General features: G+C 39.1%; 1 protein-coding gene across 1 annotated transcript; it reads right to left on the bottom strand.

Annotated features, from left to right (window-relative positions):
- Positions 1-938: 938 nt before the first annotated feature.
- Positions 939-16,710, bottom strand: LOC307161312 (uncharacterized protein; the record flags this gene model as incomplete). The annotated part of the gene is made up of 4 exons (XM_079875939.1): positions 16,590-16,710; positions 16,091-16,246; positions 15,853-15,945; positions 939-1,139 (listed from the first exon to the last, which is right to left on the bottom strand). The coding sequence occupies exons 1-4, from the start codon at positions 16,623-16,625 to the stop codon at positions 939-941; spliced, it is 486 nt and encodes a 161-aa protein (XP_079732065.1). The 5' UTR covers positions 16,626-16,710.
- Between the last annotated feature and the right edge of the window lie 1,601 nt (positions 16,711-18,311).

The following is an 18,311-nucleotide window of genomic DNA, read 5'->3' as shown; positions in this document are numbered from 1 at the left end:
ACTGAGAACAGGATGACTAGCCTAATTGATTCTTGGGATTTAAGAATCGATATCGGTTTGTAAAAATGAGAATCGATTAAAATCAATCATTTTTACCCAGCCCTATTATTTACATTAAGCTGAGATGCTGTTTGATTGTTCCTCAAGTGTACCATACTGTGAAAAAGTCTAATGTTAACAATATCTGAACATGAATTACACTCTAAAAAATATTGTGTAGTTCAAACAAAAAAAAAAGCAACGCAACAGTTTGCATCAATATATTTGCGTTATGACAACTTCTAATAATATTATGTTCAGCCAACAAACTATATTGAGTTAGACAAATGACCTTTTACTCTTTAGACAGAGGTATTTTTAAGTAGCATAAACTCTATTTTTTAAGTTGAGTACTTGAAAAAATTAAGTTGTTCCAACTATTTTTTTTACATAAATTTTAAAATAAATTAAGTGTTATGTACTTAATTACCATAATTATAAATGCAAGTTTTCAAGTTCACAAACTATAAAAAATTAAGTTGCTTTAATTGTTTAGCTTTTTTTTTTTTCATGTTTTGTTCATTAATTTAGTTGCTTGTAAGAAATTAATTAATTCAACAACAATTTTGTTAGTTAACTTTTTATTTTATTTTGAATAGCAGTTTCAAAAAATGTAGTTTCAAAATTTTGCACTTAGCACAATTTACAAAACAAAAATGTGTGCTCCCCACAAATTATAAACAAACTGGCACTACAGATTTGCCTTTAAAACATTTGTATGCATACTCAATTATGCCATCACAATGAACAAATTCCAACACAGGAAAGTTATTGGCATTTACATATTTTTCCACAGTGTCAAACAGTCTGTAAAACTTTAAATTTTAAAACTATTTCTTCACAGTAAAACCCCATTTTTAAAACATCTAAGACTGGTATATTAAACATCACAGGTATATTTAAGTTCCTTGGGGTAACTCAGATTCAGAGCATATATTATGCCCATCAGCAGAGCACAGCACCTTGAGATATCCATTCAGGATTTTGATGCCCTCAACCACAATGGTTGCCGTCTTGTGGTCAAATCCTGAAGGTTGATCACTGATGATGGCAATTGTCATCACTTGCCTTTCAATGTCTTCCTCAAACTCTTGTGTGTTCTTGTAAAGCAAGAGAAAATATAGATAGCATGTTAGAGCTAATGAATTGGATTATTGCTGTTGATTTTTAAGTTAATCTTACTTAATTCAGTTAATCACTGGAAACTGTTCTATTTTAACTTTAAAGGTCCACTATGTAAAAATTTTTGACCACAAGAGGGCGCAGTTTCCAACAATAACAAAGGCGAAGCTTGATGACGCTATGAAGGACGTGACGATGGGACATGTCGTTTTTAATGCGTTTTCACCATCTAGCGATGTATCTAAATGGAATTAATGAATCATGATCACGGATGAGGTAATTTATTCGTTTTTGTATTACCTGTATGTCTGATCGTATTATTTTATGTCACCATAATTAATGAACTGCAAGGAACGTGAAATGTTATGCTATATTATTACAGGCATGTGGTGTAATTCATATCTATTAAAATTACACACTTAAATGTTTATAAAGGTATATGGCTCATAAATGTGTGACAAGTATTCGCTGAGTTTTGTTTCAGTTTATAGACGTGCTCAAGAAAAAAAGTTCACCGCGACGGAGAGGCAGAAAGCACACCCTGTTTATTTTCTTTATTTTACAAAAGCACAATGTTTTGATTTGATTGTAAGAGGACACAAACAAAAGTAGAAATATCACAGATTCTTTTTTTATATTTCTTTTTTTCTGTATGACCATAAATGACGGAGTAATTTAAGTTTATAGTGCTACAATGTGGAGAAAATCCAGCAAAACGCACCCGCGCGTTTGCCGACCTCAGAGGGTTAAAATCATTTTTACTGTAACTATTATGTTACTGGTACAATAAAAAATAATTGATTTGCTTACCTGTCTATCAATACACTCGCGAGAGCAGATCTCTGTCAAGTCCAAGATAGTCGCGCAGCTCTCTCCATCTCGAAAACGCCTGGCCGATATTTATCCGGTTTTATTCCTCCGTTTGTCACACAGTCTGCGTGTATCCGAATAGGGACGCTTTCGTTTTGTTGGCACTTCAATACTCGCCAAAGAGTAATCGTGATCCATAACAGCTATAACCATACAGTCTATGGCTATAACGCTATAACCACCACTTCCGCATTTGACCATGTGATATTCCGGTGTGGTGGAACATCACATCAGAGAATGTAGACGGGCTCTGATCACATGGTCCACACCAGAAAAAAAGGATAGACATTTCTTTTCCGGGACGGACAGCTATTTAAAATCGGAATTTCTCTGAAATAAAAAATCTTTGGAGACTTTTGAGATATTGTAAGTACACAACTGGAGGAAATATATCACACTGTGCAAGTTATTTTCGGAAATTTTATTACAAAATTGTTACATAATGGAGCTTTAACTCTATTTTAACTTTTTTTTTATTTATTTTTTTATGACCATGCACCTAGTTACTCAAATGACCAAAATAGGTTGCATCAATAAGTAACGATCAAAAATATTTTATCATAAAAATAATAAGTTTCATGAAATAATTCAAATGGTTAAGTGAAAAAAAGTGAAAAGTCTTTTTCCATACATCTCTTTATTAAACTAAATAGCCCATTCTTATGATATTGTCACGGGTGACAAAAGCGCTATCGAGCGGAACCCCCTTATGAGCCATGAGTTTCCAGAGGGAACGATTTGTGGGCAACACATCCTACTCCGGTTCCGGTGCTGCGTTCCAGTCCACTTTTAGACACGCACTTGCGAACTTCCCTAAGCACTTCCCCTGGGGGAATCCCTGCCGCCATTTTGAAGTGCGTTCCACTTCGTGAAGTGGACGAGGGAAGTTTATATGGACAGACCCTCGTTCCCTCGATTTTGACCGAGGGAGCGAGTCTGCTTCAAATGTACACTTCAGGCACCTATATGTCCCACAATGCAGTACGATTGTGACGTCACCACATATCTCGTCTAATCACCACCACACAGACAACTCTATGATATATTAATTATATATTTTTTTTTATTTAAAACAACCCAAACACACCTATAAACATTTGGATGCTGCATTAAACAAATTATTAAAGGGAAAAAAATGTAAATAATAAATCAACTCCACAGCTGATTCCAAGTGATCAAGGGCTTAGGACGTTCCAGTTCAGCCCATTGCAGTTTCCGCCAGTAGTGGGCACTCGCAATGACGTACATCCGAGTGAACGAGACGAAGGGAAGTTAGCGAGTGAAGGGCATGACAATTTTGGACTGGAACGCAGCACCGGTGTGGTGGGAATTTTGCCCGGCCTGATTAATTCAATTCAATTCAATTCAAATTTATTTGTATAGCGCTTTTCACAATACATATTGTTTCAAAGCAGCTTTACAGAAAGTGCATTTCAGAAATGTACACAGAGAAATACAGTTAGTTAATCATGTATTGATTTAGGGCATAAACATCGCCAGCGTCGAGTCGTCTCTTCACAGGCGCCGAGTCGTCTCTGCACGGGTGTTGGAGAATCTGTAGTTTCCATGAGAGGCTGGATACAAACTGGAGCTGACGATCTGTATTTACCTCGGGACTAGCGTCCCGAGATAACAACAGAAAAGCATATGGGAAATAATTAGCGTAGCTGCTGTTCGCAATATTAATGCATTCAATCTGATTCAACTGTAGTATAAAATGTAAGTATCATGTGAATGCCTGGCTGAAGAGATGCGTCTTTAATCTAGTTTTAAACTGGGACAGCGAGTCTGAGCCTCGAACAATATCAGGAAGGCCATTCCACAGTTTAGGAGCTAAATGTGAAAAAGCTCTCCCTCCTTTAGTGGACTTAGATATCCTAGGAATGACCAGAAGCCTCGAATTTAGTGATCTTAAAGAGCGCGATGGATTGTAGGGCGATAGAAGATCCGTTAAATACACGGGAGCTAAACCATTTAGGGCTTTATAGGTCAGTAGCAATACTTTGTAATTGATACGGAACTTTATAGGTAACCAATGTAGAGACGACAGAATTGGTGTTATATGATCATATTTTCTTGATCTAGTAAGAACTCTAGCGGCGGCATTTTGGACTAACTGTAGCTTGTTTATTGAGGATGCAGGACAACCAGCTAATAAAGCATTACAGTAATCTAGTCTCGAGGTCATGAACGCATGAACTAACTTTTCTGCATCAGAAACAGATAGCATGTTACGTAGCTTAGCAATGTTTCTAAGGTGGAAAAAGGCTGTTCTTGTAACATATGAAATATGATTTTCAAAAGACAAGTTGCGGTCTAATATAACACCCAGGTCTTTTACTGTAGAGGATAAAGTAACAGGACACCCTTCTAAATTAAAGTTGTATTGTAAGAGGTTTTGTGGGCAGTTTTTTGGATTAATAAGTAATACCTCCGTTTTATCTGAATTTAATAGCAGAAAATTACATGTCATCCAGTATTTTATATCTTTAACACACTCTGTTAATTTAGATAATTTAGCGTTTTCATCTGGTCGTGATGAAATATATAATTGAGTGTCATCAGCATAACAGTGGAAATTAATTCCATGTTTTCTTATAATATTTCCAAGTGGCAGCATATATATTGAGAATAGCAGAGGGCCTAACACAGATCCTTGCGGTACACCGTAGTTTACTGACGTTATCTTCGATTTTTCCCCATTTACGCAGACAAAATGGTAACGGTCTGATAAGTATGATCTGAACCAGCTTAATGCCTGTCCCTGAACACCAGTATAATTTTGTAGTCGGTCTAAGAGTATTGTGTGATCTATAGTATCGAACGCAGCACTAAGATCAAGTAAAACTAGTATTGAGATACAGCCTTGGTCAGAAGCTAAAAGTAAATCATTTGTGATTTTAACGAGCGCAGTTTCAGTGCTATGATGCGGCCTGAATCCTGACTGAAATTTTTCATAGATATCATTTTCTTGCAAGAAAGAGCACAGTTGAGCGGACACAACTTTTTCTAGTATTTTAGACATAAATGGAAGATTTGAAATGGGTCTGTAATTTGCTAGGTTATTATGATCTAATTGTGGTTTCTTAATAAGAGGTTTTATAACTGCCAACTTGAATATTCTTGGAACATGACCTAAGGATAAAGACGAGTTAATAATATTGAGAAGAGGCTCTTCCACTACAGGTAACACTTGTTTCAGTAGTTTAGTTGGTATTGGATCTAATAAACACGTTGTTGGTTTAGATGCAATGATAAGTTTATTTAACTCTTCCTGTCCTATAGTTGCAAAGCGCTGTAATTGTTCTTGCGGGGTGATAATTGAGGCTGAATCATAAGACACCATTAAAGATTGTACATTTACAATTGTGTTTCTGATGCTTTCTATTTTCTCAGTGAAGAAATTCATAAAATCATTACTACTAAACTGTGACGGAATATTTTGCTCCGGTAACGTCTGTTTATTTGTTAGTCTAGCGACGGTGTTAAATAAAAACCTAGGATTATTTTGGTTGTTTTCTATTAGTTTGCGGAGATGCTCAGCCCTGGCTGCTTTTAGGGCCTTTTTATAACGTGACATACTGTCTTTCCATGCGATTCTAAAGACCTCTAGATTAGTTTGTTTCCATTTACGCTCTAAATTACGAGTTTCTCTCTTTAGAACATGCGTAACACTGTTGTACCATGGTGCTTTAGTTTCCTCTCTAACCTTTTTTAATCTAATTGGTGCAACGATGTCTAATGTACTAGAGAAAATGGTGCTCATAGTGCTAGTCATTTCCTCTAGTTCATCTGTTTGTTTGGGTTCACTGAGCAGCTGAGATAGATCAGGTAAGCTATTTGAGAAATGATCTGTAGTTGTTGGAAGGATTGTTCTGCCTGGTCGATAACGCGGCGCAACATGACAAATTTCAGCGGTACGTAGTATGCAAGTGACCATGTAATGGTCAGTGACTTCATCACTTTGCGGTATAATATCTATATCGGTTGGATCGGCTCCATGTGATATAATTAAATCTAGCGTATGATTAAGACGATGAGTGGGACCAGTTACGTTTTGCTTGACCCCAAAGGAGTTTAATAAATCTGTAAACGCAGCCCCTAAAGCATCATTTGAATTATCTACGTGTATGTTAAAATCTCCAACAATTAATGCTTTATCGACATTGACCAAAAGATCTGAGAGAAAGTCTGCAAACTCTTTTAGGAAATCAGCGTAAGGCCCTGGCGGTCTATATACAGTAGCCAAGGCTAGAGATAATATGGATTTCTTTCTTACATCTAAGAGAGTAACATTTAGCACAAGTACTTCAAACGAATTAAACCTGTGACCTGTTTTCTGAGTAACAGTAAGAATATCTTTATAGATTATAGCAACACCACCGCCACGACCAATCAGACGGGGCTCATGCTTGTAACAGTATCCAGGAGGAGTAGACTCATTAAGACCGAAATAATCATTTGGTTTAAGCCAGGTTTCAGTAAGGCAAAGTACATCGAAACTATTATCTGTGACCATTTCATTTACAATAACCGCCTTAGGTGTAAGCGATCTGATGTTTAACAGACCTAGCTTTAGAAATTGTTTTTGTTCACTAATATTGAGATTTTCTGGTTTAATCACAATTAGATTTTTCTTAGATCCTGCAGTAGATTTATTATTTGATCTCACTAAACGAGGAATAGACACAGTTTCAATATAATGTTCCACATTGGTACTTATATCAATTAAGTTTGGACAGCAAAGAGTGTGATTTGGACTTTGACTTACTAGTCATATGGTGTGTAGCGTCTTGGAGATGTTGTCCGACAGAAGAGCCGCTCCGATTCTGCTGGGGTGAAGGCCATCAGCACGGAAGAGCCTAGGTCGCTCCCAGAAAAGATTCCAATTATTTACAAAGAGCAGTCTCTGTTCATTACACCATGACATTAACCATTCATTTAGAGCAAATAATCTACTGAACCTTTCGTGTCCTAGTCGGTAGGTGGGAAGCGGTCCAGACACGATGATCGTTGTTTCAGGCGATGTACTGCGTACCGATTAGCGCTGATGCACTGCAGGTGCGAGAGAGAGAGAGAGACACAGCCTCCACATAGGCTTTCCGCCTGAGAAATCAAAGATAAAAGAGCCATTGAGAGAAGCATGGTGGTTGTTCTTGTTCGTCGTGGTTGTTGTTCGTCGGCCGTTCGTTCTCGGCAAGCGAAGTTTCTGGGCACAATCTTGTTTGTGAGAGCGATCGGGGTGAGAAGGTCTCCTGCTGAAGTGGTCTATATTGAGTGTTAAAATCGGCTGTGGTGAAGCCTCGTTGGGGAAAACCTGCCCATTGAAGTCTGCTGGACTGATTGATCGATTGGATCTGCGCTGAGGAGAGAAAGAGAAAGATAAGTGAACTGATTTCATCTTACAAACAATTGAAAAGCTTGAAGAGGATGCAGAGAACATAGATCTGACGGTTGGGAAAGCTATGTGTTTCAGAGTGTGTTGAAGAGGAACCAAAGATCGAGTATCCTTCACGGGAGTGTAATGAATGGATTGAGGTCTCTGATCAGCCTTATTGTGTGAGTGAATTGCAGTGCTTTTGCCTTATTGATACACATTAATGCATTGCTGTGGATTTGAAGTGAACACATGTGCGGTGTGCTTTTGCTGAGAAGTAGCTTCAACTTCTGCATACGTCTTTGTGAAAAGTGATGATATCTGCTCTCTACTATTAACCCCTTCTCTGCTGAGCCCTGTGAGTGTACAGATACACTGGTGAAGTACTATTAACCTCTTCTCTGTTGAGCCCTGTGAGTGTACAGACATACTGGTGAAGTGCCATCAACCTTTTCTCTGCCGAGCCCTGTGAGTGTACAGACATACTGGTGAAGTACTATTAACCTCTTCTCTGTTGAGCCCTGTGAGTGTACAGACATACTGGTGAAGTGCCATCAACCTTTTCTCTGCCTGAGCCCGGTGAGTGTACAGATACACTGGTGAAGTACTATTAACCTCTTCTCTGCCGAGCCCTGTGAGTGTACAGACATACTGGTGAAGTGCCATCAACCTTTTCTCTGCCGGAGCCCGGTGAGTGTACAGATACACTGGTGAAGTGCCATTAACCTTTTCTCTGCCGGAGCCCAGTGAGTGTACAGACATACTGGTGAAGTGCCATCAACCTTTTCTCTGCCTGAGCCCGGTGAGTGTACAGATATACTGGTGAAGTGCCATCAACCTCTTCTCTGCTGAGCCCGGTGAGTGTACAGACATACTGGTGAAGTGCCATCAACCTCTTCTCTGCCTGAGTCCTGTGAGTGTACAGACATACTGGTGAAGTGCCATCAACCTCTTCTCTGCTGAGCCCGGTGAGTGTACAGACATACTGGTGAAGTACTATTAACCTCTTCTCTGCCTGAGTCCTGTGAGTGTACAGACATACTGGTGAAGTGCCATCAACCTCTTCTCTGCTGAGCCCGGTGAGTGTACAGATATACTGGTGAAGTGCCATCAACCTCTTCTCTGCTGAGCCCGGTGAGTGTACAGATACACTGGTGAAGTGCCATCAACCTTTTCTCTGCTGAGCCCGGTGAGTGTACAGATACACTGGTGAAGTCACTGCATGAAAAGAGGTGTATCCGGACCAGTATACTCCTGTATACACTGCTGAAATTCGGAAGAATCCAGGAGTATACTGGCCGGATAGCTCAAATTCCATGGGTCTGTATATGTCCGTATACATCCGAAATGATACCAAATCGGATGTATGTTGTGGACGTATACTTCCGTGCTACAGCCATTTGTTGCCATGGCAAGTAATCCCTCAAAGGTTTTTTCAAGAGAACATTTTCACACCTTTGTGCACCTTTTGGCCTTCCCCCCCCATTGGTCCTTTTCTTTTAAAACCACTCCCATTACCCAGACCACTATTGGAGGACAGGACACATTGAAAACCCAGGAAAGTGATTTGATTGGTTACTTTTAGAACATAACCCACCCTAGGCCTTATCGCACAGTGATTTGATTGGTTATAGGCCAGCTATGCAGATATTGCTCAGTATACACTAAACCCCCCTTACCCCAATTTTAATACATTCAAATATAATTTTAAAAACACACACAAAGAACAATGAGAAAGTCTGACATTTTTATTAAGGTAAATAAAACATTACAAAGAGCATTATAAACAAGCATTAAAAAGGAATGGGGGAACAAAAATATTTGAGGGGATGAAAATGTAAAGGAACAAAAACAAATATAACATGAACATTCCAAAGAACATTATAAACATACATTAAAATGAATGGGGAAAAAGAAATGTTAACAAAGGTGTAAAGGAATAAAATACAAAACGTGGAGATCAGCAACATGCACATCAAAAAGGAACAAATATACAAAGTATACAATATAAAACGAGATCAATAAATAAATATAGAAATTAAAGTGTATATATGTAAATATTCATTTTTTCAAACTGCCATGATGCACTGGTGGTGTGACGTAGCGTGGGTCAGCCTCTAGTCTGGTTTGTAGTGCCTGGCAGAGAGCAGATAACTCTGTGGTTCTGTTTGGTGGAGACCTCATCCACACTGGCCTTCCATCAACAATAGCATCTTCATCAGACATCAGTTCTATTGTTGCAGTCTTCCACAGTTCCCTTTCTGTGTTGGTTTGTACAACACTGGACATGGTCTCCAGCATCTGCAAACATGACAGTAATTTAACCACTAAAACACAGAGAGGAGGATAGTTACATTCTGAAGAACAAAAACTAAAAAAACTGCTTAACCAGTTTCTTAACTTACCTGTCTCTTTCTTTGACGGTTCTTTGCAGTGTTCTTCATAGTGTTTCTTTTCTGGGCCTTTTCAGGCTGAGCCAAAGAATACTTACTCTGCAAAGTCTCAAAATACGTCTTGCAACCTGTTAAATAAATCATAAATAAAAGTAATGCCAATAAAACTAAGTAAAACAGAGGACATTAAAATGATTACAACATCTTTAAGATTACCTTTTGCACATTCAGGGTCAACGTCTGTAAAAGTTGTCCTTAATTCTTCAAAGAGGTAAGTGGTCACAGCCAGGTTATGTGATGAATTTATTCTGGGGGAAAAAGTTGCAGGCATCATTAATGAAATTCAGTTTTAGTATTTCAAATCCATATAGTAGTAGATTAAACTAACATTTACAGTATACAATACGCAGTCTTACCCGGTTTGTGGATCGTATTTGTGTGGGTTGTTCTCTGAATTATGGAGGCGCTTTACGGATTCCTGTAAAGTTTGAAATTAAAAAGCGTTTAAATGGATTCACAATCTGCAAGAACCACAAAACTGAATTTTCAGTTTGAATAAGTTGGCCATCACAGTAAACATAAGAGACAAAACATATCAGTTCATAAATCTTTAAGATGTCACGCAGCGCCTCTGATATCTTACCGGTTCGTGCCGCCTTCTGCCTATACAAGGCCACCAGTGCAGGTGTGTGTTGGTCAAGCACAGCATAGAACTGGTTCCGTATGTTGACGTTTGTGATGCGTTGGAACTCAGCACAAAGCTACAAAAACAAACAAAAATAATTATATAAAAAGACTAATACTCGATTTGCAACAGAAAACACATTTGTGATGCAACATGTTCAGTTAAAATGGTCACATGCAAAGTGATAGTTCTTACACACAGTGAAAAGTGGCATTTGCTGTTCCACTTGAATGTGATACATATAAAAAATTTGGCAGTGAAATATGTGTGAAGAGTGGCAGAAAAGAGAAGTGAGTCTGTTTTACCTGTGATTCAATCCGAAGAGCCGGCCATTTCCCCAAGAAGTCCTTCACCTGCACAGATAAAACAATCAATATGAAACCAGTCAAATTATGCAATCAACCTCTTTAATGACAAATTAATGATACAAAATTTCAAGTGAATGTAACTTACCGATAAAGTTGCTCTCTGGTGACAATGTAGGTCTGCACGCACACAAAAACAGACAGCAAGATATTTAATTTTTAAGAGACGTTTGATTGATGCTAATGAATTAGGCTCCAAATAAAAGAAATGGTGAAAAATAGTTACAGCCTAAATTAACATTTGAGTCACCTTGATTTTGGGGATGCTCACTGCACTCCTTCCACTTAAACCTATAATGAAAAGACGTTTGTAAAGGGTTTAATAAAAACTTGCATAGTTCATTCGGTAACTATTATGTCCATAACCTTAACTTTGTTTGAGTAAAAGTTAATGTAACTGCTAAACGTTAGCCACTAGCTCATTTGGGTGCATGTAGATAACATCGCATTGAACTTGCCAGAGCAGGGCGCTTAACACAAACAGCAGCAACACACTCAAAAACAGAAGGACTATCGCTTGCTGAAAAGAGTTATTGACTAACGTTAACATTATTGCCCTGCCACGACATTAACAGTACACAGGATATTATCTGTAACTAGCAGGCGGACTGACGGCAATCGCGCCTGCGGCACCGCGCTTGCAACTTAAAAATAGCCTCGTCTAACAGTCAAATATCACGTGTAATATAATATTCTTACAATATTACAACAAGCAAAGTAGTTTTGAAGTGTTTTGGTTTACTTACAAGTTGTTTCATTCTTGATACACGTCGCTCAAGAGGGTAGCCATCTTGGACAGATTTTTCAGGTAACGTCAGCTGCACGTCATGACGTCATATCACGTGATCGACAGTACACTTTAAAATAGTGAGTAAACCAGCGGTGTTCACTCAGAAATGCTGAGGCACACAAACATAAAAATACATATTTGTTCATAGACATTAATAGTTTAAAGGTGGATTAACTCAGCAAGAGATTTTAACTGTAGTGACCTCGGTCTTCAATTCAGTGGAGTAGAAAAGCTCAGGTTCCATCTACCTTTTTAATAAATATCAAGTCACCTTTATTTATACAGCGCTTTTTACAATACAGATTGTTTCAAAGTAGCTTTACAGAGATAACAGGAAAGTAATGCAAGACAGTTTGTTTCCAGAAGAAAATAGCTTCACAGTCCAGCTTAAGTCAGTTCAGTGGTGATTCATTTTGTTGTATAAATAAATAAATACATTTAAATGTGTGTATATATAGCCACTTTGGAGAAAACCGTGATATCATCGTCCAGCTCAGTTCAGATCTCATATAATAGTGTCAACGCAGGCAGATCAATAATATTGTTGAATATTAAATTAAATGTCCCCAACTAAGCAAGCTAAAAGCCAATTGTAAAAAAGGTGACAATTGTTGTTGTCTGCAATTTGTAAAATTTCACAATATAATTTGAGATATTCTGAAATGTTTGGTTCATTTTTCTTTATTTGTTCCATTAAATTTATTGCTGGGAAAAAAATTAATCGCGATTAATCGCATCCAAAATAAAAGTTTGTGTTTGCATAATATATGTGCGTGTACTGTGTATAATTATTTTGTATATATAAATACACACATATGCATGTATATATTTAAGATTTTTTATTTTTTTTATTTTATTAAATTATTTATATTTATATATAATATCAATTATGTATAAATGTATATACAGTATATACATGCAAATATTTCTTAAATAAATACATGCATATGTGTGTATTTATACATACAGAATAATTATACACAGTACACACACATATATTATGCAAACACAAACTTTTATTTTGGATGCGATTAATTTTTTCCCAGCATTAATTAAATTCCTTTGTTTATTTCATTAAATATTCAGATGTTTTTGTGAACGTATATGTTCAGACTGGGTGTTTATTTTGTCCTGTTTTTATAAAAAATATTTGAATAAGAGACTTTTTTTCATGCAGTGGTTTTAAGGCCCTGACACAGGCGACGTGAGTCAACCCTAGAGTCGGCTTTAGTCATTGCTAGTTCTTTGACGTCGGTTTTGTGTTTCAGGTCCTTAAGAATTTATTTATTTTTCTGTACAAAAAGCTTGTTTGCTGTAGCCTAACCTAGTAGTCCAGAGATAATTCAATCCTGAAGTCCTCCCTGGCCACCCCTCCCTCTGAGAACAGCCAGCACCTTTAGTGTCAGTCATTAACATATGAAAGGTCTTCACACCTAACAGTTGTCAGTCCTCTCACACCCAGCAGTGTTTCAGCTGTATATGTCCGTGAAATTTCACGGATTCCTGTATATGTCCGCATATGTGAGGTTTCCGGGTTTATCTGGAAATATACTGTTCCATGTTACTCTGATCCGCTTTTTCCCGCATACATCCGGCAAACATCAAATTACACAGGAGTTTACCATGCCCGTATTTTGCCGGATTTGAGTCTTTTCATGCAGTGAGTGCCATTAACCTTTTCTCTGCCTGAGCCCGGTGAGTGTACAGATACACTGGTGAAGTACTATTAACCTCTTCTCTGTTGAGCCCTGTGAGTGTATAGACATACTGGTGAAGTGCCATCAACCTTTTCTCTGCCTGAGCCCGGTGAGTGTACAGACATACTGGTGAAGTGCCATTAACCTTTTCTCTGCCGGAGCCCGGTGAGTGTACAGATACACTGGTGAGGTACAATTAACCTTTTCTCTGTTGAGCCCTGTGAGTGTATAGACATACTGGTGAATTGCCATCAACCTTTTCTCTGCCGAGCCCTGTGAGTGTATAGACATACTGGTGAAGTGCCATCAACCTTTTCTCTGCCTGAGCCCGGTGAGTGTACAGACATACTGGTGAAGTGCCATTAACCTTTTCTCTGCCGGAGCCCGGTGAGTGTACAGATACACTGGTGAGGTACAATTAACCTTTTCTCTGTTGAGCCCTGTGAGTGTATAGACATACTGGTGAATTGCCATCAACCTTTTCTCTGCCGAGCCCTGTGAGTGTACAGACATACTGGTGAAGTGCCATCAACCTTTTCTCTGCCTGAGCCCGGTGAGTGTACAGATATACTGGTGAAGTGCCATCAACCTCTTCTCTGCTGAGCCCGGTGAGTGTACAGATACACTGGTGAAGTAATATTAACCTCTTCTCTGTTGAGCCCTGTGAGTGTACAGATACACTGGTGAAGTGCCATTAACCTTTTCTCTGCTGAGCCCTGTGAGTGTACAGATACACTGGTGAAGTGCCATCAACCTTTTCTCTGCCTGAGCCCTGTGAGTGTACAGATACACTGGTGAAGTGCCATCAACCTCTTCTCTGCTGAGCCCGGTGAGTGTACAGATACACTGGTGAAGTGCCATTAACCTTTTCTCTGCCTGAGCCCGGTGAGTGTACAGATACACTGGTGAAGTACTATTAACCTCTTCTCTGTTGAGCCCTGTGAGTGTATAGACATACTGGTGAAGTGCCATCAACCTTTTCTCTGCCTGAGCCCTGTGAGTGTACAGATATACTGGTGAAGTGCCATCAACCTTTTCTCTGCCTGAGCCCTGTGAGTGTACAGATACACTGGTGAAGTGCCATCAACCTTTTCTCTGCCTGAGCCCTGTGAGTGTACAGATACACTGGTGAAGTGCCATCAACCTCTTCTCTGCTGAGCCCGGTGAGTGTACAGATACACTGGTGAAGTGCCATTAACCTTTTCTCTGCCTGAGCCCGGTGAGTGTACAGATACACTGGTGAAGTACTATTAACCTCTTCTCTGTTGAGCCCTGTGAGTGTATAGACATACTGGTGAAGTGCCATCAACCTTTTCTCTGCCTGAGCCCTGTGAGTGTACAGATATACTGGTGAAGTGCCATCAACCTTTTCTCTGCCTGAGCCCTGTGAGTGTACAGATACACTGGTGAAGTGCCATCAACCTCTTCTCTGCTGAGCCCGGTGAGTGTACAGATACACTGGTGAAGTGCCATTAACCTTTTCTCTGCCTGAGCCCGGTGAGTGTACAGATACACTGGTGAAGTACTATTAACCTCTTCTCTGTTGAGCCCTGTGAGTGTACAGACATACTGGTGAAGTGCCATCAACCTTTTCTCTGCCTGAGCCCGGTGAGTGTACAGATACACTGGTGAAGTAATATTAACCTCTTCTCTGTTGAGCCCTGTGAGTGTACAGATACACTGGTGAAGTGCCATCAACCTTTTCTCTGCCGGAGCCCGGTGAGTGTACAGATACACTGGTGAAGTACTATTAACCTCTTCTCTGCCTGAGCCCTGGGAATGTACAGATACACTGGTGGAGTGCCATTAACCTCTTCTCTGCCTGAGCTCCGCAGCCTACTGGTGAAAAGAGTTTCTGAATCATTGTCCCATCACTGTGCGCCGACGAAAGTATCCTGTAATGAGAAGAATCCTTATCTTCCTACTTACCGTTGATCCCCGAAGAATGCAGCATCGCTGGTAAAGTCAGCTTTTAAACCACTCTCACTATTGTGCACCGACGAAAGTACTTTGTACTGAGAAGAATCCTTACCTTCCTTACTTACTGCCCTAGTCCTGAGGAAGACAGCATTGCTGACGAAGTAAGCTCTTGAGTCATTGTCCCACTACTGTGCACCGACGAGAGTTCCCCATGACGACGAAGGCCTAGAAGACATCGAATTCAATTAAGATTTGTGCCCTTTTTATATCTTGTGATAAATAAATATTATTATTTATTATTATTATTATTATTCTTCAGAACTTATCTTGTGTCTGTGTCGTCCATCTGTTGCAGGCCTGTGGTGTCGGCTCCTCGCGGTGGTGGTGTTTTAAGTCCGGGGCTGGCGGGTCATCCGAGGTCCGCCCCGGTGACAATATCACTGACCTGGGTAGACCCAGTGTGTGGCCAGTGTAATACAATATACCTAAAATTTGAACTGAAAGAGAGCAGTGCAGGAGCACGTTGTTGCCCTGTGTGTTTACAATGTGCCAAGTGAAGATTTCATTTTATTTTCAAGATGTTGTAATACTCACAGCAAACTCCTTGAAAAGGTCCTCTTCTTTTTCTCCAAGATGGACAACAAGGCAGCGGATAGCTACTTCTCTCCGTACTTCAATTGTATTGTGCTATTTAATAAAAATGAAAAAAGAATAAAGAGAAAGTGTCAACAGTAAATAAATATACTTTAATCTGAACAGGTGAATGACAACTTGACATTTTAAACACAAATCTAAATTATTCTAGTGTGATGGTCTAAATAATTTACAATACCTCGAGAAGCATGTCCCTGATCTTTCTGATTCTTTCTCCTTTAGCTCCTCCCTTTGATAAGGCCAGGTCCATCAGTTTTGGGGTACACTTGTCAAGTTTGGCCATAAAGGTGGCTTCAAGACTTACAGTGGTTATTCTCTTGAATTCTTCATTTATCTGTATAAAACAGGAATGGTAGAACTTTTCATATGTAACATCAAATTACATGTAATATGTTCTTATACATTAAATAATACTGTTTTCAGCCCTGTTCTCAGTACTTTTTCAATGCAACAACAATTAATACTATGTTTACAATGTCTGTGTTTATTTACAAATTAAAAATTAAATAGTGAACTTAATGTCAATGGTGATGAATTTTCTGCAGCCTGTTTAAATAACTTCAAGGTGATTTTCTGGTAAAGTTCTAAAACTGTAACAATAGCTGTCTGAAGATGGGGAAAAGAACCAAAACTCTAGTCAAAACTCGTTTCGCTTCCAAAGAGAGAACAAAACTTACCTGTGCAGCATCTGATAACGCAGGCCAGCGCTCCATGACATCCCTGATTTCAGGGGTGTTGTAAATTATTTCTTATCTGCGAAGAGAAAATGTCTTGCCCATTTTCTCAGCAACAACTTGGAAATTGTTCTTTTTTGTCACTTCATGCAAAAGGTTCACTCTCTCTTGCTCCAAACTCGCACTGAGGATGAGGAGGCAAGTAATTCACTTAAGCCTTTTTAGGCTTTTTAGCAGGAGTCTGGTCATCTGCTGGTTTTCACTTGAGTGAGTTCACCACAGTTTCTGGACAGCCAATTCCTCTAAGTTTCAATCTAAAATTGTTCATCTTGTATTTCAGTCGTTGAATCCAGCCGTAGTAACCATTGAATGACCCTGGTTCTGTGAGGCAGGGATGTTTTTGGATCAAGGCCTCCGCTACCTGACTTAAGTGAGCACTTGATGGGTATGCAGTGTATTCAAAAATGACTTCAGCTAATTTTCCAAGAATGTCTGGAAGCATTGAAACAAGATCTTTTGTATCAAGACGAGTCCCAGAACACCTGCATTTTTCATTGCCTGACTGAAGCAGTATCTCTGTACTGGAAGAGAAACAGGGAATTGGAAATTCTGAGGGCCAACCCTTTGACCGATAGGTTAGGTTTTCTGAAGTCGATTCTGAAGAAACAGGCTATGTGTCATTGGAGGTCACAGATGAGGACGCATCATTGAAAGGCTGAGAGGGACAATCATTGCTTGTGAAGGAGCTGTCTATATCTGTTAAAGTCAAAGTTACAGTCGGGGGTTCCAGGACATACACAACCTTGATTGTGTCTTTGTCTTTGATATCGGAAGTTGAAAGCAGGGTGAAAAAATCATTGCCAAAATCAACATCCTTGTAATGCAAACAGAAATTCACAGAAATCCTAAAAGTATCTCGAACAACTGATTCAAGTTCTTCAACTGTTCCGGGGACTCCAAAAGGTAATGTCAGTTTTTGGACATCATGGTCTGAAAGAATCACTCGGAGATGAGCTGGTTGGGACATTATCTGTAATACACAAAATAACAACAAATGCAAGTAAGAATACAATGCAATGTTCCCCCAGAGTTGTAGAGGCTCTGCTCAATGCAAGGTCATTACACCAAACTATTTTTTTCGTTAGTTTGTTCTTTTAAATGAAAATACATAGTCTGCACAAGCAATAACTGGGGGACCATCCATATAACAGACTTCGCTGCTGGACTGTATTTGTGTCTTGCATGTTAATCTTATTGAAAAGTAAGTGTATGCTAACAGGCTTAATCCTTGTGAAAAATTGATAAAGTTGCTTTTTGTTCCAACTATGACTTCTGAATTTGACAAGTCAAGGTTTTGTTGGCAATCTAAGTAACATAAATGTAGCGTTTCAGGGTTACAATGCTCTTTCCACTAAACACATAAGTTGATAAAGGGAACATATCAGACAGCTCTGCAGGCTCTAGCACTTTCACAGTGTCTGTTTTCTCAAGAACATAGCTCCTGAGATGCTCAACTGACCATGCAATCAAGGATTTCAGAATGAATACAAGAGTGCCCTTAACAACAACTATTTGGATCAACTCTCCAAAATCGGTCAGACCACCTGTCGAGCCATTAGCCAAAACCATTCCAATTACATACTTTGTGCCACTGTAACACACTGTATTGGCTATCTGAATACGTCTTTCATCAGGGAATTTAGCTTGCAGTGCTTTCTGGATGTT

Source organism: Squalius cephalus, assembly GCF_949319135.1.
Source record: "Squalius cephalus genome assembly, chromosome: 7".
Lineage (NCBI taxonomy): Eukaryota > Metazoa > Chordata > Actinopteri > Cypriniformes > Leuciscidae > Squalius > Squalius cephalus.
The sequence above is the reverse complement of the archived record's forward strand: the minus strand, read 5'-3'. Positions and strand labels throughout refer to the sequence as shown.